The sequence below is a fragment of the Zootoca vivipara genome, chromosome 1, assembly GCF_965207765.1.
Source record: "Zootoca vivipara chromosome 1, rZooViv2.hap1.1, whole genome shotgun sequence".
NCBI lineage: Eukaryota > Metazoa > Chordata > Lepidosauria > Squamata > Lacertidae > Zootoca > Zootoca vivipara.
The window spans coordinates 43,884,644-43,907,867 of record NC_142582.1 but is presented as its reverse complement, the minus strand read 5'-3'; the positions used below and the strand labels follow the sequence as shown (position 1 = coordinate 43,907,867).

At 41.9% G+C, this 23,224-nt stretch overlaps 1 protein-coding gene across 1 annotated transcript in view; it reads left to right on the top strand.

Annotated features, from left to right (window-relative positions):
• The window catches only part of PDIA5 (protein disulfide isomerase family A member 5), a 165,976-nt gene that overhangs the window by 85,564 nt on the left and 57,188 nt on the right, over positions 1-23,224 (top strand). Inside the window, exons 8-11 of the mRNA XM_035129030.3 lie at positions 6,387-6,454; positions 9,549-9,640; positions 9,739-9,810; positions 14,212-14,348. Of these exons, the coding sequence (XP_034984921.3) occupies positions 6,387-6,454; positions 9,549-9,640; positions 9,739-9,810; positions 14,212-14,348 (369 nt within the window). The remainder of the gene's footprint in view (positions 1-6,386; positions 6,455-9,548; positions 9,641-9,738; positions 9,811-14,211; positions 14,349-23,224) is intronic.

Below are 23,224 nucleotides of genomic sequence, written 5' to 3'. Positions count from 1 at the left end.
GACAAACTGCCACCTTCCGGAAATCCCCCCCCCCTCGGATGCCACTTCTGCCTTTGAAATCCCAGCAACATCTAGGAAATCCAGATGTATGGCAGCTCTAGTTCTATGTTACAATTCAAGCACTGCTAGGAATTGTTTTGTTTTTGTTTTCCAATGTATTTATTATCAGTAAAAAAAATTGGTGTGGTGTGAGCAAATTTTCATTCTGAAAGTGGCCCAGATAAAAACGTTTGAGAGCCACTGATATAGACCTAAACACATCTCACTTCATCCATTATACGTGGATTGTGAGAAGCACTGGTGTTGCCTTGGCAAACACAGCTGATGTGTAAAGTGGCTCATAGTAATATTTGTATCATTCCGTATTCAAAGGTTTTCCTACTTATACCAGTGCATGCTTATTACTTTCTGTTAAAAAGGGCGAGTTGGAACATTTAAGTATAGGATATGGTAAATATGGCTAAATAAGTGTATATCTGGTGGATTTCTGGATGAAACATCGGCTCTGGATCCATTCCAGTCCGGCTTCTGCTCTGGTCATGGGACCAAGACTGCTCTGTTAGGTGACCCCTAACAGATGATCTCTGCAGGCAGCTGGATCGAGGTGGGTTGGGGCTGCTGATTCTTTTAGATCTGTCAGCAGACTTTAACATGGTTGATCACAAACTTCTGGACCACTGCCAACTCTATCTTTTGATGGATGGCCATCCTGACTCGGCCCCAGACACACTGATCAGATGTTTGGAAGCTGTGGCTGGCTGGTTACGTGGGAGCCGGTTGAAGTTAAATCCTTTGAAGACAGAGGTCCTTTGGATGCGTTGGGATGATATGGGATTGGGGGGCTAACTCCCATCTCTTGCGGGGGCACAATTAGTGCCAGCACAGTCCGTTAAGAGTTTGGGTGTAATATTTGACACGTCCCTTTCTATGGAGACACAGGTTGCAGCTATAACAAAGGTGGCATTTTTTCATCTCCACCAAGCTAAGCAGTTGGCTCCTTACCTCTCTCGCCCTGACCTAGCCACTGTGATCCACGCGACGGTCACCTCCAGGCTTGATTATTGTAACTCACTCTACGTGAGGCTGCCCTTGAGACTGACCCAGAAACTCCAGCGGGTGCAGAATGCTGCGGCGAGACTCCTTACAGGGTCCTTGCCACGGGATCACATTCACCTGGTGCTATACCAGCTGCACTGGCTCCCAGTGGATTACAGGATCAGGTTTAAGGTGCTGGTTTTAACCTTTAAAGCCCTATATGACCTAGGACCCTCATACCTATGGGACCTCTCCTGGTATGTTCCACGGAGGACCTTACAGTCTTCAAATAAAAACATCTTGGAGATCCTGGGCCACAGGGAGGTTAGGCTGGCTTCGACCAGAGCCAGGGCTTTTCCGGCCATGGCCCCGATCTGGTGGAACGCTCTGCCACAAGAGACTAGGGCCCTGTGTGACTTGACATCTTTCCGCAGGGCCTGCAAGACAGAGCTGTTCTGCCAGGCCTTTGGCCAAGGCACAGTCTGACCCCCTCTCTCCTGTAATCCTCATAGAACTCTAGCCCAATGGTTGCCATTAATTTGATTCTGAATTGATTTTAGAATGTATTTTAATTAATTGTCTGTGTGATTTTATGTACACTGTGCTGTTTTTACTTGTTGTTAGCCGTTCTGAGCCCAGTATTTATACCCCACCCATCTGGCTGAGTTCCCCCAGCCACTCTGGGCGGCTTCCAACAGAAAATGAAATAAAATAATCTATTAATCATTAAAAGCCTCCCTAAACAGGGCTGCCTTCAGATGTCTTCTAAAAATCTGGTAGCTGTTTTTCTCTTTGACATCTGATGGGAGGGCGTTCCACAGGGCGGGCGCCACTACTGAGAAGGCCCTCTGCCTGGTTCCCTGTAACTTGGCTTCTCGCAATGAGGGAACCGCCAGAAGGCCCTCGGTACTGGACCTCAGTGTCCGGGCAGAACGATTTATTATTATTATTATTATTATTATTATTATTATTATTATTATTATTATTACCAGCTTTCGAATGAATTCTCTGCAAAGAAAAGGTGGGGAGAGAAAAAGCAAGTATGGAATAAAGTTGTAACAAATTTCAAAGTAAATGCATAACTGTATTGAAATATATTTGTTGGAAGCCGCACAGAGAGGCTGGGGCAACTCAATCAGACAGGCCGGGTACTACTACTACTCCTCATCCTCATCCTCATGAGGATATGTATGTATCCTCCCTCTGTCTATTGCTGTTTTATGGCTGTTTCAGATGACATGTAGAATAGCTGCTAGTATTGTTTTCACCTTTTCAAGGCAGAATACTACTGCATTTTAGGCACTGATCACCAAAGAGAGTGGATTAGTTGTAGAAAGGAAACCACCCTATGCTTGTTGCATGTGGAATTGGTGTTGCATTACATGGCTCATCCCTTCTAGTGCAGTGGCTTTTGCTCAGACTGATGTTTCACAGTCTCCAGTTTGTTCCTTGGAGGAGTGTTCTCTATAATGCTGGCTCCCTTTATTGATAAGGCCGCTGTTGCCTATGGCTCCCAGACAATTATATGTGATGGCATGTTTTTCAACCAGGCAGACTTACTCTTAACAAGTCTACTTTTAAACTTCTGCAAACACGGCAGAATTTTTGGATTATCTCTGAATGGCCGCTGTTTTCTGACTCGCAGGATGCAATGCAACCACCTGCTGTTTTATATCGGTTTGAAGCTCTCAAGCCTGCTTTAGGCCTGAAATCATTCATTCAGGGAGAGTCCATAGCATCGGAACACTTTCATACTATTACTCTCTAGCAAGTAACTTTTTTTAAAAAAAACAAAGTATTTTCCTTCAATGTACATCATCTGACCCTTCAGTTGGTTTGAACTATTCCCCCCTAGACACACTGCTGCTCTGCCTCCTTTCAGTGTTCTTTCCTTTGAAGCAGGAAAACATTTGAGGCAGCAATATTTTCCTTGTTTCTAAATGGCTGTGGAGGAGCCGAATTACTATTTTAGCAGCTTTTTACATTTTTCTCTTCCCTCCCCAGTTTTCATTCAATTTTATGACTTTTAGTATAGACAGTTTGATCTGCTGGTGTTCTGGGTATACCCAAGACAAAATTTGAACCACTAATTGAAGTCTAGTAAACTAAAGATGCTTACAAAGGTCTCCCCTTACAAATGTATTTATATATTGTTGGGTTCTGATTTGCCTGATCTAGTTTGTGTAGAAGTACTTGAAAGGGGTGGTGGTGGAAGGTGGGGCTGAGCTGGTACAAGCCAAGATGACTGCTTTCAGGAAGGGCCTCCTCTGCTTTCAGATGAAAAGTGCAGCATAATAATGAGAATTGCTGAAGATAAGCCACAAAAAAATCCATTGTGGATTCACACTGTTGCAACTGGAGAGGTTAGTGAACAAATTAAGTGAGGAAATACTTTGAAAAAGAATTGTTCTCAGGGCTTTCCTGTACAAAGGTCTGCAATTCAGTGAAAATGGTTACAAGAGAAGCATAGTGTATTTAAAGGTTAGAAATGCAGAGAGTGAGAGGCTGACTACTGTAATCATGAGATTAGATCTAATACATAAAGAAACAGTTAGTACTAAGATCTATAGGCAACTCATCCAGAAAATAAGTGAGAATCTAAAATGACAGGAGCCAGTTCTCCAGAGTGATTAGGGAAGTGTAAGAGTTTTTGGACTTATTTACACATATGGTGGCTGTGTCCAGTAGTGCAGCTTTTCTGACAACACATCCATTAAGAACTGTCATCATAAAACAAGAGGTGTCCACCTAGATCCATAAGTAGCTTTATGGTCACTTGTTTGTCAGGCCAAATAAAAATCTAATGACCAAGGGTCTAATCATTATCCCATTAGTAACATCTAGACTTGGAATGGCGAAAAATGCAGGTGTGTTACTACGAGTTATGGTATTAAATCATGTGGGGTATAGTGTTAGCTGGAAAAATAGCATGTTTCAGTGTGGCTTTATGAGGTAGCACAAATCATGACACTTTTTAATGTGGTATGGGATAGTTTTAGTAGGCACATAAACAATCAGGATAATCAGAGAGGAGCACTTCAAACACAAAGGCCTTTGGAAAGATGTGTGCCAACAAAACATGCCAATTAGGAAATGCTGTGCAAACTTATGAGAATGTAAATGTTGACTGCTAGCAATGACAAAGGTATAGGGTTATTTGGTGTTTTTGTAATGTTTTATTTTATTTTGTTGCATGTCTTTTAAGTGTGTGTATGTGTATAAAAGTGTACTGGGACGGAGAAGTGGACTGCTTAGAATTCAAGCAGTATCCAAGAACCTTGTTTTGTTTTGTTTTAAGATGTATAGAAAGGAGAGGTCACAAGGCAGTGATGAAAAGATCAGGAAGATTTGAATGTCCTACAGCAGGCACCCCCAAACTTGGCCCTCCAGATGTTTTGGGACTACAACTCCCATCATCCCTGACCACTGGTCCTGTTAGCTAGGGATGCTGGGAGTTGTAGTCCCAAAACATTTGGAGGGCCAAGTTTGGGGATGCCTGTCCTACAGACAACAATTAGGACAGGTCAGGGCTGAGGACCTTCCTTTACCTGTGCTAGAATAAGCCAATAATGTTAACAAAAACTTATTTCGTGGGATTGGCCTATTTTAGGCTATTCAGACTGAAGGCTGATTTTCTGGCTTGCCTTCTATACTGAGCAGCAGATGCAGGCTGCTAGGCTATATGGTCCTAGAAGTCACTAAGTTTAGTCAGTGTCCATCCTTTGTGTAAGGACATCTGCTTCCTACTCCCACAGTGTTCTGTTTAGTATTAGAAGAAAGTGCCAGTTTGCAAGGTGATTTTTATTTGTTCAGCATTGTATGCATGTAGCTTCTAGCGTTCCACAGCCATAAGCTTCTGGGTCCTAATGAAGGTGGCTCTTTGAATTATCACTATTCTTAGTAATCATGCCAACATTGCCATTGCTTGTCTTTTGATCTCTGTGTGCTTAATTTGATGGAAGGTGCTTCAGTTAAATTCCTATGGCTTGTCTCATCTAAATTAAGCCTGTGGAGCCTATTAGTGTACCCTGGGTTGCTTTGGAGGCTTTGAGGTAGGAATTGAACCCGTGCACAATAAGCAAAGCAGTTACTCAGCCAAATAAAGCAAAATGGATTTAACAAGATGACTAAACCACTGCAAACAGATCAATAGTGAATTAAAAACAAGATAAAACAAGGTTGATACAAAATAATGGCTATGAAAATAAGGGTTTCTACATCTCAAACACCTAACTGAACTTAGGGTACAGAGTCCTTTTTGAAGATTTCTGAGTTCTACTTTGATTCCAGTAAATCTAGTTTTATGGACTCTGTCCCTATCACTAGACATGTGTAGGCTCAGCTAACTATATCATTCCCACATAGGCCCCCTTAAGTCATATATTCTTCTTGCCACAATGGGTCTTAGGTAGAATTAGGACATATTTGGTTAATAGAGACTCTGGCCTGGTTTTGTTGTTGCTTGGCAAGCTCAAAAGTATTCTTCTTCAGTGTACAAAATTGATATAGCTGGATTCTTGCAAGTTTCAAAACTGAACCAACCAACTTCTCCTCCCCTTTCTCAGCTGGCTTGAGAATACTCGTACCTGTACTGGGCGGCTGCTTTAAGATGAAAATACTCTTGTTACTCCACAAGAATTCTATAACTTAACTTTTTTTATGTTGGGTTGGGGAGAGAGTACTTGTCCAGTTTGTATCTTCCCCAATACTGTCATCATTGCAACACTAGACATTTCAGTTACAAAGGCTAGTGTTTACTTTCCCACTGGAAGGAAATTGGAGCTGATATAAGAGATTTGCGTATACCACTTCCAACATGATGTGGAGAGTATTGTGAAGTGGGAACAAGATACAGCATTCAAGACACCAATCAGAATCTTATGGTTTAAATGATGCAGCATGACTGTATGGCATTTATAAAAACAAAAAGCAAATTGCAGTTAGAACAAGCCATCAAAGAGACATACTTGGGGGCAGCCCACCCACAAGACAAGGTGGCAGGATCCACTGGGGCAGCAAATCCCAATGTCAGTCTATCTCCCCCCCCCTTTTTCCTGATGTAGATCTTCCATCACCCCTTCTTCCCCAGAGAGGAGGGGGCAGCAATTTGGGGTCCGCCTCAGGTGTACAAGGTTTTAGAATATAGGGCCAATGGGAGATGCTTAAAATCTAGACCTTAGCAAGTCAAGAATAATTCTGTGTGTTTTAAGTTGTAAGTTCCCTAGCTGCAATTCAGTGGAAATGATAGGAAATGTAGGGGCATTTTTCATCTGATGTCCATGCAGATGCATTTAATGGTATCATTAATATTCATTCTCTCTCTCTCTCTCTCTCTCTCTCCCCTATTTTAGGGTGTGGTGTTTGCAAAAGAATGATGCCGTCTTTCCAGCAAGCATCCACAGAAGTTAAAGGCATGTATGTAAGTGAGAGGAGTTGCAAGACTAATGAATGTTCTAGTGTTTTGTTTCTGTTTCTGTGCAGCTTCATGTGTGTGTTTTCTGTCCTTTCTGTACAACTATTGCAACATGCAAACAGATATAAGCATATTTCATTTTTAAATGGCATCCCATTTTTTTCCTTAAAAGAAGTCAAATAAACTGACAATACAAAACGTAGTAATGAAAAACCTTCAAAGAATCATAATCCAAGAGACAGTATTCACTTGGGTAGTTGTACTGTTGGATAATGAATATTGATCAGTACCCAGTATTGTTTTCATGCCCTCTGTCCACATGATGCTTGCCACTCACAGTTAATTGTAGCTAGATATTGGGAGAGATGCAGTGCCCATACACACTCTAGCTGCATCGTCATATCTATAGTTCATTTTCTTGATGGAGGCTGGGGAGTGCTGCACTTGCCCCACATGATGATAGGACACTGTGGGATGAATACAAGTGGTGAGGCTTTTAGGACTGTGTTTACTGTAGATTCCATGGGGAAAAGGTTATCCTCCCTTCCCCCCACCTAGGTAAGTTGATGCCTTGCCAGCTCTATGTTGTAAAATGAACAAAAAGCTCCAGAAGTTGCCCTACAGTCTTGCCCCCTTTTGCATGAGCCATAAAACTGGGGAGGAGAGTGGGGGGCAGCCCCCTCTTTCTTAGCACTCTTCTCCAGATAGGAATTATACCGTATATACAACACAAGACTGAAAGCTCTTGAGTAGAAGCAGGGAATAGTTTAGTTGGTAAAAGCAACTTCATGAATCTGTAATGCAGAGGTTGCTGATGTAAGGGTTTCCCCGTTAATCTGTTTGATGTTCTTCGGAGTAGGTGTTGATGTCTCAGAATGGTGGATAAGGGTTGGGGAAAGACCAAGACTCTGTGTGTAGGTTTGCTTTTGTTATTTATTTATTTATGTATATATATAAAAACCCTAATGCTTTCTGAGCAACAGCTGACCTTTTGAAGGGAACGGTCTGCTTTAAGATTTATTTCATGCTACCTCCAAGCACATTTGGTCTGAGCAGCATTTTATGTGAAAGAAAAATCCTGCTTTTCGGATGGGGAGGGTGAAGTGGGTGCAGTTAGATTAACACTGTGCTGCTAAATGGATTTAAGCCTTCAGTGTTATTAATCAAGAGTTAATCTTCCAGTTGTATCTTCAGCAACTGGCCATTGAGGAATATAGCTACAAGATGACTTGCGTCTAAATCTTAGACCCAGAGAGAGGCAGTCCAATCCTCTGAGTAGTTTCATTTTAAAAGTGCTTGGGGCTTTGGAGGAGCAGAGTTGGTAGTTTATTGTTCTGAGCAGAGGATGGCAAGTCACAAGCTCTGTATCCAAATGCCTTTTTCTAGTATTCCTCATCCTTCAGGGCAAAAGTCTGCTCCCTTTCCAGTAAAAGATGAGCCTGGCACCAGGCCTGCAGCTGTGGAGATAAATTAAAGAGCTGTGGCTGTAGGCAAGACTCCAAAGTATATTCTAGCAGTAGTATTTCCAGCAGGTATGAAAAATGAGCAAGCTCAAGAAGGTCTGCTCATTCCCCTGGCTGCAGTGTTTGTAATGGTGAACTTACTCTTGGGTGATCAAATTTTATATGCATGGAGGTAGGTTAGGATGAGAGATAGTAGCTGGCCCAAGATCACCCAGTAAGTTTCATGACTGCGTGGAGTTTTTGTTGAACCTTGGTCTCCTCATCTTAGGTCGATACTTGAACTGCTACACCACACTGACTCTTTGCAGCAGTCCCCTGGGGTATCTTAGGCTGCGAGGTAGCAATTTATTGCCACCCAGATTGCTTCATAGCTGAACAGAGGTTTGACTCCTGACTTCCTCGGTCCAAGCCCAATACTCTGCCCAATACCACTCCGATTCTGAGAATCTTTACAAGTGTTACTTTTTAAAAATACATTATACATTTTTTATACATTAAGAAAAATGTGGTCTGAACGTTACAAATTCGTAATTGCAAATACATGCATCATACAGGTACAAATAAAAGAGCTGGAACTGGACACTCAGGTAACAAAAAAGTTTTCCCCAGCCCTGCATAATATGTGAAAAGACCATCAGTGTTTCCTAAGCCCTTCTATTTTCCATGTTAATGGCACAGTGAACTTCACATAGGTTTTCCTTTGGTGTTCTTGATTAATAATAAAAAGGAATCCATTAACAGGCTAATATATAATAGGCTTTTGAAATAAGTATTTTCTCTTGAGGTCATTATTTGTGAGATGTTCGCACTGTCTCTTATGAGAGAAAAAGAGAGCATCTTTGTTAATGGACAGTTATAGTACACATGGAAGAAAGGTGAGCTGCAGAAAGACAAGGGCTCTCAAAGCAGCCACTGCATTTCAGACCACTTAAAAATGATCCTTGGGCTTCTGATTCTAGACATGTATGTCTACGCTCCCCCCCCTGCAAACTGTTTTCCCCTTCTCTATTCCCAAGCTTCTGCATGAGGAGGAAGCTCCATGTTAACTGCCATAGCAGGAATAAAAAAATCTGTGATCCTCCTGACATTGTAGGAGTCCAACTTCTACCAGCCCCATACAGCATGCCCAGTATTTGAGTGATGGGAGTTGTAGTCCAGCAATATCTAGAGGGCTGCAGGTTCTCCATCCCAACTGTATAATCTATGTAATTATGGGCCTATGGCCGAAATAAAGCTTATCTATCTATCTATCTATCTATCTATCTATCTATCTATCTATCTAATCTATGTAAGTGATTTGTGGTTTAAATCCAAAAGAACCCCAACTTTTCCTGCCTGCAAATCCTATGAGCACATAATTCATTCTCTACTGTAACAGAGAATGGTAAGCCCCAGCACACATGGCAGAGCATGAGATACTTAATTTTTTTTTTAAAGACCTATAAATTCTTGCCCTGATGAGCCCATGGTGGTGAGAACCGCCACCATGGTTTTATTGGCTTTTAAGTGTTAAACTTTTCTGTGGCTTTATTAGCAAGCAGAGATTCCTATAAAATATAATCGGTACTGCAGTAAAATACAGCTTCAAAAGACGCTTCTGCTTCTGGTGTAAGACTAATCTGGTTCTGTTGTTTCAGGTACTTGCAGGGATGAATGTCTACTCAGCTGAATTTGAAAAAATAAAAGAAGAATACAATGTCCGGGGATACCCAACCATTTGCTACTTTGAGTAAGTCTCTGCTTATTCTGCATGTATATAATGACAACACCAATCATGTATTTTGTTGGTTTTCCTGTATTTCAAACCTTGTTTTGTTGCATTTATAGAAAGGGAAAATTCCTGTTCAACTTTGAGAACTATGCTGCTACAGCAAAGGACATCATTGAATGGCTGAAAGAGTAAGTGTCTGAAATGTATCTCCTACATCTTTGAGAACTGCATTTTGAATAAACAGTATCACACCTTGCAAATAGCAGCATCTTCATCGCTACTCCAGAGGCAAATAAAAGCATCACACTGAACTATTAAAGATGAACCTGGGTTGTTTGCTTTAGTTTCCATGCTTTCTATTTCATACTTGCAGTATCTTCCCAGTTGCAATGCTCCTATTATCTTTTCTGGGCATCGGAAGGATGCCATTGATCTGTGTCAAACTTTCATTTTTAAAACCTCAGACTTTAACATTTTCATTCCCTTGTTGTGAACACCTCCATTATCGTACAATTTGAAATGGCTCTGACTGAGAGATTGTGAATCTTTTGTTCTGGTATCTTTTACCAGGGAAAGGAGACAGACTCAATGGTGTGTAGGAATGATGATCCAAATTGAGAGGCAAGAGGGGATTCATAGGATGACACAAGAGATCTTGCTTTTAGTATCTAATGTTGTGTTCAGCCTAGCCAGAAGGACATTTTAGTTTTTGATTACCAAACAAAATGCAGCAAACACTGGCATATATTTATAGGTTTGGCAATTTTGATGCTTGATTGAGATAGAAAAATCTGACCTAAGCAGAATTGATTGACACTGGGATTTGTGCATCGTTAGTGAAGCTGTTTGATATTTATCGGAGGAAATCTATAATTTAGTGTTGGACTGAAAATAAAGCATAAGTTACAGAAAGCATGCAAGAACCTATGGGCTTGTTCACACCATTTCATGGCAGCCTTTGAGGAAGAGCCATAGCTTAGTGCTAGATTATCTGCTTTGCATGCTAAGGTTCTCAGGTTCAACCCCCAGTAGAGAATGTCTGAAACCATGGAGTGCCACTGGCAGTCCATGTCAACAGTACCGAGCTATATGTACCCAATGCTCCGACTCTATATAAAGCATCTTTCTTTATTACTATGCTGTGTGTTGTCTTTCATTGTGTGCTTTGCTCCACAATGTATGAGCCACTGAAGTCCATCGATGGGCTTTTGTATACTGCCTGCACTTGCTGCTCCTGTGCCTTGACATGTCTGCATATTTGGTTTCCTGTCTGTCTTTCTTTGGGACTGTTTGCTCTGCAGGCTCATGGAGAATAGTGCATTGTGATCTGGATTGTGTAGGCAGATCTGCTGTGGTGGGGTAGGGATGGGGGTGTTGGATGTTGTAATGCCACTACTTAGAAAAAGAATTTATGTAAAGTACTCAGAGCTCTTCATATGCATCCTTTTGCTTATCCTAATAATGTCCTGCAGTAGAGGATGTTTTTGCTACACCCAAACTAGAGACTGGAGAGTAGAGGTGAGATTGAGAAGACAGTGAAGTTGACTTAAGCAACTCACAAAAGTTCCTGTTTGCATGGACACATCTAGTTCGTAGCTCATGTTCTTAACTATTACTCTGTAATGTTTTGGCAGCGTCACAATCTTTTGATCCCTCACAAATCATTGGGTAGACAATTGTGGAGTCTTTCCTAATTTAATAATGCTCTCATCTTTTGCTTTTCCACCTCTCATTTTGCAAAAATGTACATTGGCATCCGTAGATGTTTACAGTCTTGCCTTGTGCACTTCTAGGTCAATCCACGAAGGAACAAACTTATGTAGCCATTGAATCCATGTAAATAGGTTGCTAAATTGTCAGTGGAAACAGTGATTATTGTACCTGTGGAGACTGCACGTCCTAGAATACTGGGAGCGCAGGGCAGGGTGTATGTGTCCAATAACCAATTGCTTGCCTAAAGAGTTTTGTAGATGGGATGAGGCAGGTGTTTAACAGAGCTGGAGGCATCATGGTTCAGTGACATTGTGTGGCATTCAGGCTGCTGTCTCTTACAGTAGAATACTCAGCACATTGAGTACCTACTGTGTGGATCAAGGAGGGAAATTTTGCCCATAGAATTAATGTCGCGCTTGGTCTGTTAAGAAAGCAACACCCGCAAGCAGAAGAGAGATAGCATTTCTTCCACCACCCCTTAGCAATGATGTGTGCCTTCATCACCTGTAGCTATTCTGTTTGCCTTTTGGCTCTGCGTGGAGGCCCTTATCTCTTGGCTACCACATGTGAAACATTAGAAGTGTCTGGAGCCCCCCTCCCCTTTTCTTCCCTCCAATCTGCCTACATTATAGTCTGATAATCCCTGCAATATGCAGTGCTTTTATATCAGTGCTGCAACAGCTACTGAAGGCAAAGCAGAACAGCTGCGGACTCTTCCCAGTGATAATCTCTGCTAACAAGCCACTCTGGGCTTTGGCTGATATTTCAGTCGTCCAGAGCTAAAGACAGCTGTTTGTCCTCAATTAATTTCCAATGCACACTTAATAATTTCCCAGAAGGCAAAGTGATGCAGCCGCTTTTCTTCCCTCCCCTAAAAGAAATCAATATGCTCCGGGGGTGGGGTGGGGTGGGGGGCAGGGAGAGGAATTCTTATTCAGAAGCCGTGCTTTAGTTGGAAGCTGTCCATAATTGAGGTTGCAGTTATAATTTGTATACAGTGTAAGACCAGCACATAGGCATAGTAATGAATTACTCAAAGGAGTCTGTAATATGGGGTAGTCCAGTGCTCTATGGAAGTGACTCAAGAAGGCCTGGAAAGTGTAATTGAATAATGGGACAACATATGTAGGCACTATATGGGAAATAATAAACCTAATTAAAAAGAACAACAGGAACAAATAACATTTCCAATTAATTCAGCCTCCTGTTAGAGGCTGATAGTGGCGGGTGGTGGTGGTGAGGGGTGGTTTTTTTTTAATAAAGCTTTTATCAGCCCTGATTCTCAAAAGGACTTGTGAACGCAGAATCTCTGTTTATTTCAGTGGTGCACTTGCCTTAATACTGCATGTGAATGGAGTGTAAAACTAAGAATTTGTGATGATTGTACTCTGAGGATGCAAAAGGCAGACAGATAACTGATTTCCCTTATGCAAGATATGAAATACCTGAATTCAAAATACAATTGGGATTGGCGGGGGACGGAGGGATGGACACAAACACCGCAGGTTTCTGTTGTCCTCCTGCATGCTTTTCAAGTCCAGCTGCATTTTTTCTGTCTCCAAAAAGCACCCTTCCCAGGGGATAGATAAAGGAAAGAGAAAGGAGAAAAGGCTGCTTTACCTCATTTTTTGTTTTGTATAACAAGATCTATATATAGCTTAATCAGAAGAATTAATGACTCCTTGCAAGAGGGGGCAGTCCCTGCCTTCTTAAAGTACCTCTAGTGATTTGAAGAAACTAATACTCTTCGAACAATTTTATTGTGAACCTGCCCAAGCAACTTAGAGTGCTTGTGTGCTCAATTGGAATCCTAAAATTGCCAAGGATGCTGCTGTTCTGGCTGAAAACATGAAATTGAATTGCCAGAAAAGTTTTGGAAATCCAACCCAGAAAGCAAAAGCTCTGATAATAACATGAAGCCCACTAGCCACAATGAGTAGTAGGTACTCAATGTGCTGGGTATTCTACTGTAAGAGACAGCAGGCTGAAGGTAAGGTGCTGCTGGAAAGATTTTTTTTATTTTGTTTCGACTATGTCAGACCAACATGGCTACCTACCTGTAACTGGCAGGCTGAAGTAAACAATACTGAGTAAACAAAAACATTTTTCCAAGTGTTTAAAGGGAGAGGCATCTTTGTGACTCATTGGAGTTCTAGAACTCGGGGGCAAAATAAGTAGTTTGAGTGTAAGCTGGAGGATACTCCATTTGATGTTTTGGTGGCACTACATTGGTAGGATAAAACTCTTCAATGGTATTTAATATTCAAACACCCATTAATTATTTTTTTATATTAACAAAGCAAACAGTGTAGCCCTGTACCTTAATTTCATTCATTATCTCCAACCTTAATTGAGTTATGCAAAACCTCCAGTATTTCTTCCTTTTGTTACAAACCATCATAGATTTAGGACCCTTCTGAGTAATGCTCCTCCCCACCCTCTCACTCTATATAAGGGTCTGGTGACTTCTGTTTCAGTGTATCTGAAGAAGTGTGCATGCACATGAAAGCTCGTGCCAATAACAAACTTAGTTGGTCTCTAAGGTGCTACTGGAAGGAATTTTTTTATTTTGTTAGGATCATAGCAGCAAAGGTGGGGAAATGGTGGGAGGAATCCAGCATTGCACTGTTATTATTGTTCCATCAGTGCAAGAATTTTGGCTCACCAGACATAACAACCTCCCCTTTCCTCTCCTTGCAAACTGTTCTGCCACCAGGGTGGGTGGGCACGGGGAGTGGCTACCCTCTTAGAATAGGTAACCTCTTCATCAAGTTAGTACATACAAAATCATTTTAATTTCTTAAGATCCAGTTCGCCAAGGCAGCTGCTATTTTTCTCCTTGTAGCATCTTCTAAATTTTACCTGTTTGTTTCTAGTCCTCAGCCACCTAAGCCACAGACCCCAGAGACTCCCTGGTCAGAAGAAGATAATGCTGTTTATCACCTAACAGATGATGACTTTGACAAGTTCACCAAGGAGCACCCTTCTGTTTTAGTGATGTTCTACGCACCATGTGAGTCTGCATTTGTTTGTTGTTTTATTGTTCACCAATATATTGAGAGATGATCTGGTTCACATAGTGTACTTAGACTCTTGAGTAAGCTTAGATGTCATGGAATAAGAGGAGGGGACCTCTTGTGGACCAGGAATTGGTTAAGTTGCAGGGAGCATAGGGCAGGAATAAATGGACAGTGGTAGAGTTGGAAAAGGTTCTGAAAACGGCAACCAAAACGATCAAGGGGTCGGAGTAACTCCTCTATGAAGAAAGGTTGCAGCATTTGGGATATTTTTCTTACTTTTGAGAAAAGGTAAGTAAGAGGTGGCATGATAAAAGTTTATAAAATTATGCCTGGCATAGAGAAAGTGGATAGAGAGAGGGTTGTTGTTGTTGTTTTTGTCTCCGCCTCTAATAACATTAGAACTCATGGACATCCAATGAAGCTGAATGTTGGAAGATTCAGGGCATACAAAAGAAAGTAGTTATTTATGCAACACATAGTTAAACCACAGAACTCGCTCCCACAGGAGGCAGTGATGGCCACTAACTGGGATGGCTTTCAAAGAGGATTAGACAAATTCATGGAAGACAAGTCTACCAGTGACTGCTAGCCATGATGGCTATGATCTGCCTCCATGGTCGGATGCAGTATGTTTCTGAATACCAGTTGCTGGATACCCCAGGAGGGGGAGCATGTTCTTGTGCTTGGGTCCTGCATGCAGTTTTCCCACACGCATCTGGTTGGCCCCTGTGAGAATAGGATGCTGAACCAGATGGGTCATTTGCCTGATCCAGCAGGCTTTCCTTGTGACTGAATCCAGGGTTGCTAGAAACCTTAGAAACTATAGCTTCCCAGTCCTGCTATGAATGTTCATGACAGTATCCATGTGATAGTTTCTATGGTTTGGCCCTATGATGGGACAAACCGCAAGCATTCTGTACTAATGTTTTCCATGTGTCTACGAATGAAAAAAGGAAAGATGTAGATGTTAAATATTTCGGCACTGCAGCTGGAACACAAACCACTCAATTCAGAACCCAGTTTATTTTGCCAAACAGCTGGAAGCTGTCAGGCAAATTAATTCGTGTTCTCTCTGTTATACTATATTTGCATCCATATGTTTAGGGTATATTTTTATATACAGGAGAACATTCAAATACACCATCCCCTGAAGTGCTACAGACCAAATCAAGGATTACTACTTGATCCTACTGAATAGATAAAATGGTTTTCAGTTCATTCAGGTTTCTAAATGATTGTCTAAATAATAATAATAATAATAATAATAATAATAATAATAATAATAATAATAATAAATTATTTATACCCCGCCCATCTGGCCGGGTCCCCCCCCCCCACCACTCTGGGCGGCTTCCAACACACATTAAAATACATTAAAATATCACAGATTTAAAACTTCCCTAAACAGGGCTGCCTTTAGGTATTTTCTAAATGTCAGGTAGTTGTTTATCTCTCTGACCTCTGATGGGAGGGCGTTCCACAGGGTGGGTGTCACTACCGAGAAGGCCCTCTGCCTGGTTCCCTGTAGCTTTGCTTCTCGCAGTGAGGGAACCGCCAGAAGGCCCTCGGCGCTGGATCTCAGTGTCCGGGCAGAACGATGGGGATGGAGACGTTCCTTCAGGTATACAGGACTGAGGTCATTTAGGGCTTTAAAGGTCAGCACCAACACTTTGAATTGTGCTCGGAAACGTACTGGGAACCAATGTAGATCTCTCAGGACCGGTGTTTTGTGGTCCCGGCAGCCGCTCCCAGTCACCAGTCTAGCTGCCACATTCTGGATTAACTGCAGTTTCCGGGTCACCTTCAAAGGCAGCCCCACGTAGAGTGGATTGCAGTAGTCCAAGCGGGAGATAACCAGAGCATGCACTACTCTGGTGAGACAGTCTGTGGGCAGTTAGGGTCTCAGCCTGCGTACCAGATGGAGCTGGTAGACAGCTGCCCTGGACACAGAATTAACCTGTGGCTCCATGGACAGCTGTGAGTCTAAAATGACTCCCAGGCTGTGCACCTGGTCCCTCAGGGGCACAGTTTTTCCATTCAGGACCAGGGAGTCCCCCACACCCGCCTGTCCCCCCAAAAACAGTACTTCTGTCTTGTCAGGATTCAACCTCAATCTCTTAACCGCCATCCATCCTCCAACCTCCTCCAGGCACTCACACAGGACATTCACCGCCCTCACTGGTTCTGATTTAAAAGAGAGGTAGAGCTGGGTGTCATCCGCATACTGATGAACACCCAGTCCAAACCCCCTGATGATCTCTCCCAGCGGATTCATATAGATATTAAAAAGCATGGGGGAGAGGATGGAACCCTGAGGCACCCCACAAGTGAGAGGCCAGGGGTCTGAACACTCATCCCCCATCACCACTTTCTGGACACGACCCTGGAGAAAGGAGCTTTGCTGTGCTATGTTAATACCCCCTTTTAAACTAAATATAGATTCGGTGAATTATTACATGTATTTTATGTCCAATTGTGTCATCCTTATGACATAAGGATGGAGAACGACCCTGTGGAGGTTATCGTATTTCATAGTGATCCCATTTTACAGATGAGGGGGGCCTAGACTCATCATGACTTTGCAAGCCCACTCAGCCAGAATGCTTGTGTATGAACCAGGATTTCAACTCAGACTGCCTGTTGCAACTCCAGTTCTTTTATGCAGTACAGCACACTGAAAAGCTTTTATGGAACTTTGGACACTAACCATTGTAGCTTCTAAGTTGCAGAGAGCAAAATTCCATTGAATGGATTACTGTTGTGGACCAAAAAGAGATTCCCCCTTCCCTTTTTCAGCCCCATGCCCCACAAAAATATTTCCTCCAGGGGGTTGTAGGGCTCTCTGGAGCAGCATGGGAGGTGTCTGCAGGGGAAACTGGCAGATATCTCCTCCTGCTGCTTGTTCTGAGCCATGAACGGAAGGAGCCCTGCCATTTGCAGAACAGCAGGTCTGGATTCAATCCAATGTCTTCCTTTTTTTTAAAAAAAAGCACATTTAGAACATTTTTTGCTGATGGCAAGGATAATAGCTAGTGGTTACTAAACAGGCAGATTTCACTGCTGCCAGGATGCAGAAGCACTTTTCTACTAGTAACCCCCTGCAGGCAACATTAAGTGAAGGTGAATATGCAAGTTAATTAACAGAAGACAGCTCTCATAAACAGTTATCTCCATGATTAAAAGATCTTCTCCAGACATTTTTTATATTTACTAATGGAGCCACCTTACAAATATAAGTAGATACGGTAAGATTCTTCCATGAAAGCAATGCAGCAAAGACAATGAGCTTATTCATATTTCTTTCATCCTTAGGACACCTGAGAGGTTGCAAACTTACTAGCTTGGGAACAGCAAAAATCAAACCAAAGCCAAGAGTGCTTTATGTACACTGAAGTGTGCACCTAATTTGTTTTTTTAAAATGGGAATTTTGATATGAGATTTGCAACACTGACTTGGAGTTAGTAATCTGGCTTTCGCAGCTGATAAAACTAGTATACAGTTGCATTGTGTTTACATACTCTACAGATCTTATGTTCATAGAGTGTTCTTTTGGAGAGGAGACAGAATTGTGGTGGTAACTTGATTACAAAGTTGTAGTCAGATGGGCAGAATATTAAGAGTCCATTAGTGCAAACCAATTCATTGACACACATCAGAGCAAGCTGTTCTTAGCATAGGACCAACACATTTTGGTAGCAGAGGAAGAAAATTAGAATGACTCCCCTGGTGGTAAAATATACCATAATACACTGTGTAGTGTGCTATTTTCTGTCCTTGAATGTTTGCCCAGCTCAGGGAACAGAATTGGGGTAACTCACCTTGACTTAATGGTAAAGCAGGGCCATTTTCTGACATGATATATACTTCATGGCACATGGAGGATTTCTCCAGTGGTAAGATTCAGCACATACTTTAAGTTGATGATGCCTTGGTGGTTTGATTAGATGCTGTCATTATTTTTCCACACAACTTGATTTTCATGTCATACCCTCAAACAGTGATTCCCAAACCTTTTTTTCCACCAATGGACCTTTGCAAGATTGTTGAGGGACTTGGTGGATTCCTTAATGATTTTCTACCTCTTTTGGCAATTGTAATGTGCTGTGCAAGATGCTGTGTGATTTTTTAATTGTACTTTTATTGTTGCTTTTATTTCTTATATTGTATTTTATTACCATTTAAATTCTATGGAATTCCACCGGCAGCATTTGGACATCATAGTAAACCGTAACTTATGGTTTGCATCATTGGCTTCCCGTTACTCTCTATAGCCAAGGTTTGTTCTTGGGTTATGAATTGTAGCTTGTTTGGAGAGCAACATACCATGATCCCTGGTTTGACCATAATGCTAGGTCAGAGACTGTGGTTTGTTTTCCCCAGCAGAAGTAGGGAGGAATGAAGCTGACATGATCAGTTCATACACAGTAAACCAGGGGCTATATATACCATGCTATCCTAATGTGCCCATTTTTTACTTTATACAGTAGAACCATAGAATTGTAGAGTTGGAAGAGACCCAAAGGTCATCTAGTCCAACCCCTTGCAATGCAGAAATTTCAACTAAAGCATACAAGACAGATGACCATATAACCTCTGCTTTAAACTTCCAAGGAAGAAGAGTCTTGTCATCTCTCATGGGAGTCTGTTTCACTGTCAAGCAGCTCTTGCTGTCAAAGTTCCTCCTGATGTTTAATCAGAATCTTCATTCATGTAACTTGAATCCACTGGTTTGGGTTGTGCCCTGTAGAAGAAAAGAAGCTGGCATGTGGCAGCCCTTTTGATATTTGAATATGGCTATCTTATCTCCTCTTAGTCTCATCTTTACCAGGCTAAACATACACAATTCCCTCAACTCTTCCTCTTGGGAAGCAGAGGGATTTTTTTTTAAGGTACCTTTTGGGCTTCCCCCCCAGAGCATATTATAGGGAGGCATTTGTGTGTGTTGCAGAATTGTGCTCACATATGTTCCTTTGAGCTCAGTCTGTACCCACCACAAACACTACAGTAGTGAAAGGAAGGTTCAGCTCATGTTTCTAAGACGATTGTGTATTTGTGTGGGTGGGGATCTGATTGAGAGGCAGCACATCAAAGGTTGTGCTGTGTCTGACCCAGTTTCCCCAGTCCTCTGGCGATCTCTTCAGCAAAAGGAGCACTCGGCTGTATTTCATTCCCAACGTGATGGTTGTGGGGGAAGGAAGCATTTGTGACAAGCTAACAGGGCTAAGAGATTTACACTTCCGAGCCTAGTAACCATAATCTATCTGACCAAGTTAATATGGCTGTAAATAAAGTTGTCTGAGGTAGAACAAGCGGATCAGGCAACTGAGGTGGCAAAGCATAGCATGTGAACTTCAGTGGCGCATTGGCCATTAGTTTAGTTTTGGTCACCCTGGCCAAGGGGTAGCATAGCACAAGTTCAGATGCTACACTGTCCTAAAGTTACCACTTACCAGGTCAGTGAAGCTTGTTGTGGTTTCGCACAGTGACTAACAGCAGGCTCATTCTATTTCCAAGGCCAAGGAGGAATCACAACAGGATTATTGTTCAGATATAAGTAATAATTGGTGCAATGCCAGTAGTACCTGAACCACTTGTAGGTCTTAAGATCACCCATTTTGATCCAGGAGAAAGTTGCTTTGATTGATTAACGGCTTTGAGGGTTTTTGTTTTATTACAGTCAATATAAATGTTATTAAGTAAACAAACAAATAAGCAAACTTCTCCCGGTGACCCCGAGTCCATTACAATAGCTCTGCACAGAAATGCAGTGAGCAGAAGCATGTCCTAAGATTGTTCCAGACAAAAACAACCAACAACACTAGGGTCTAACCCTAAAATGCAAGGCTTTACTAAATCTTTTTTTCTTTCTTACATGGATCTCTACTCTCTCTAAATCCATGTCAGGAGCACTTTTTACCAAGGAAAAACAAGTGTGTTTCAAATCTACTATCTGAGAGTCTATAAATAGTAGTGATCTTTTTAAAATGCCTTGGAAATGTTTCACTTCAGTGGAGAAAGCTTAAAACACATGTGAGATGTTATCCTGTAGAGAAAAGATGGAATGACTTGCCCTGAGGTAAATCAAGGGTGCATATCCAGATCTATTAACTGCTTGTCAGCAGGCGTTCCCAAGGTGCATCTGCATTTACACAAAAGCATTTCTTGCTTAGATCTGGTTACAGAAACTGCACTTCACAGCTCTCAAGCATAGCATGCGGTGGGACATTTTAGCATTCGCAAGCTTCTTTGAATATTGGTTGTTTAGATAACATAAATTCCCATACAAAATTGACTCTCCCCAGCATAGCTATGAACAATGCAATTTGCCGCAATTGCTGTGTTTAAATGGTAAGCAGCACTTAAGGGAATTGCTTGGGCTCTTCTCTCTACCACTGCCACCCTTCTCTTTCAATTTGACAAATCAATTCATTTTGTGACTGGTTTTTATCCCCCCCCCCCCCCCGGAGTAAAAAAATAAATCATTGGTTCTCTCCCTAACCTTAGGCACAGAAATGTCTTGGTTCATATGTGCCTGCTTAACCCCCACTGGTTAACTTGTAAAGAATGCCAGAGCATAGACCTGGTAACCCTTATCCTCCGATCCTAGAGTGTGAGGGTGGATTATGATCATTCTCAACTGGGGGCGGGGCGGGGCGGGGTGGGCGGGACCTTTGGTCCATCAGCCATTATTGGACTCCAGCTGGCCCCAGCTGGAGATACTCTCTGCACATACTCACTGATGTGTTTCAGTATTGATAATTGGTTCTGGCTCACTCTAAGCCCAATCCAAGTCTTCAACTGATATGCCTTGTGAAATTATTATGCACCTTGTTTTTGAGCTTTGCTTCTCCCTTCATGCGCTGCTGCCATTTACTTACCTGTATTGTAGGGATAGACTGAAAAACCTCATAGCATTCTTACCTGAGAGATGGGCAAATAAACATAAAGTTCTGTATGGGCTTGTTGTATGTTTACTATTTCCACCCTAAACATTTCTTTACTTTTTAAAAATGGCACTCTTGTTAGGTTTGCTAATGTATTTTTAAATTTTTCATGGTCAGTAAATTAAGCAAGGGTGAATAACTGGTGGGTTTTGATTGCTAGGGGTAGGACCTGCAGAGTGTTTGGCAGGTCAGAGATGGGACCAGTTGAGTTTGGGTAGATATGGGAAGGGTCTGATGGGCTTTGACTCATCAGGCTAGAGCCTTGTACATTGGGTGTGGGTTCCATGGGAGGTAGTTTAACACACACACACCTCAACTCAGAATATCCACCACAGGGTTGCTTTCAACCCTACTCTCTGCCACAAATCAGGCCTTCAGTATTACGTTTCTCCACGCGCTCCCCACCCCACCCCTACCACACATATGTAAGAGGATAGGTGTCACAGGGAGAAGAGGTGACCTTTAAGCCCCTTTGTACATCCGGTGATGGAATTGTGGGTAGGAAGGTAGTTAGCAAGAGAGCATGTGAGTACATAATCTGTTCTTAAATGCAAACAATTCATTTGGTGAAATAATAAAGGGATGTATTTTAAGTTGTTGAAATCAAGTGTGCCTTTCTCCCCATCTAGTGGCTGGTCCACAAGAGGTTTGTCAGTGTGCTGTTCATCCTGCATAAGCTATGTGGAGATCAAACCAGCAGGAGCATTAATGAAGTTGGCAGGGCTCCCATCAGCAAGTTGAAAAGATTTTGAGCTGTGGGCTTACTGGATGGCATTGAATGTAGATTTATCTAGGTGCTGAGCTTCTGTATCTTATGTTTACTCACATACATACCATGTATACATACATACATACCATGTATACCTGTTGCAAATATAAACGCCATATTAATAATCTAGTGATAATATATTTCAGGCTTGATTCAAAGCCTTACATGTTCTGTAGTTATTGCAGACATTTTCAAAGATCTGTCAGTATTTTATTTGCCATTCCCTGTAATAGCAAAGTTAAGAAGCTGAATGTCAATCAGATCTGAAGACATCAACAACAACGGACCCAACAAAAAATAGCCCAACAAAGACCTATTAGTTCCCAGAACTTATATAATGTTGGTGGCAGTTGGGTAACATATCCTGTTGTCTAGAGATGAAACTTCTAGATTCATATTGAATACAGAAGAGATGGTCCTGCCTTTGCTGCTTCCTTTTCCTGGGCTATCTCATGTTGACACACTGCTGTGTCCTGGATTTCTCTATTGTTTGTGAGATGTAGGAAGCTGCCTTAAACCAGGTCCTACCATTATTCCATCTAACCCTGTATTTTCTAGATGGAATGGCAGTGGCTCTGCAGGATTTTAGACAGGATTCTATTCCAGCTTTACCATAGGATGTGTGGCCCTTTTTATGTGACATACCTCTTTTTTCTCTGGTCAGGCCTCTCTTCTGTCACCAGGGTGGGAAGGGGAGGTCTAAAGGAAGCAGAAATTAGGCAGAGCTGCACAAGTGGAAATCCTGACGGAACTAGTTAATTGGATATAGCCCATTGTCTGGACTAATCAGATAATGATAAAGTCCACATAGTTATGGAGAGGAAGCATTCTTACTTAGTTCATAACCTGAAAAGGCTATTTTAATGCACTTTGGCTCTCATGCAAAATTCAACAGTGCCAGGTTCTTCTAGATTAAAATAATACAAGTTTCTCTTTGTTGTTGTTGTTTTAATGCATAGGAATGATGGTTACACAGTGGGTTGGTTAACACAAGGCATTCCATTTGCAAGTACTCTTATTTGAAAGAGAGCACCAAGGTTGCTAAGTGAAATACCGGTCCCAAAGCAAGCAAATGCCAAAGCTTAATTAAAGACTGAATCACAGAGCAAAGGCACAAAGGAATTTTTCTACCACAGTAACAGTCACAGTCACAAA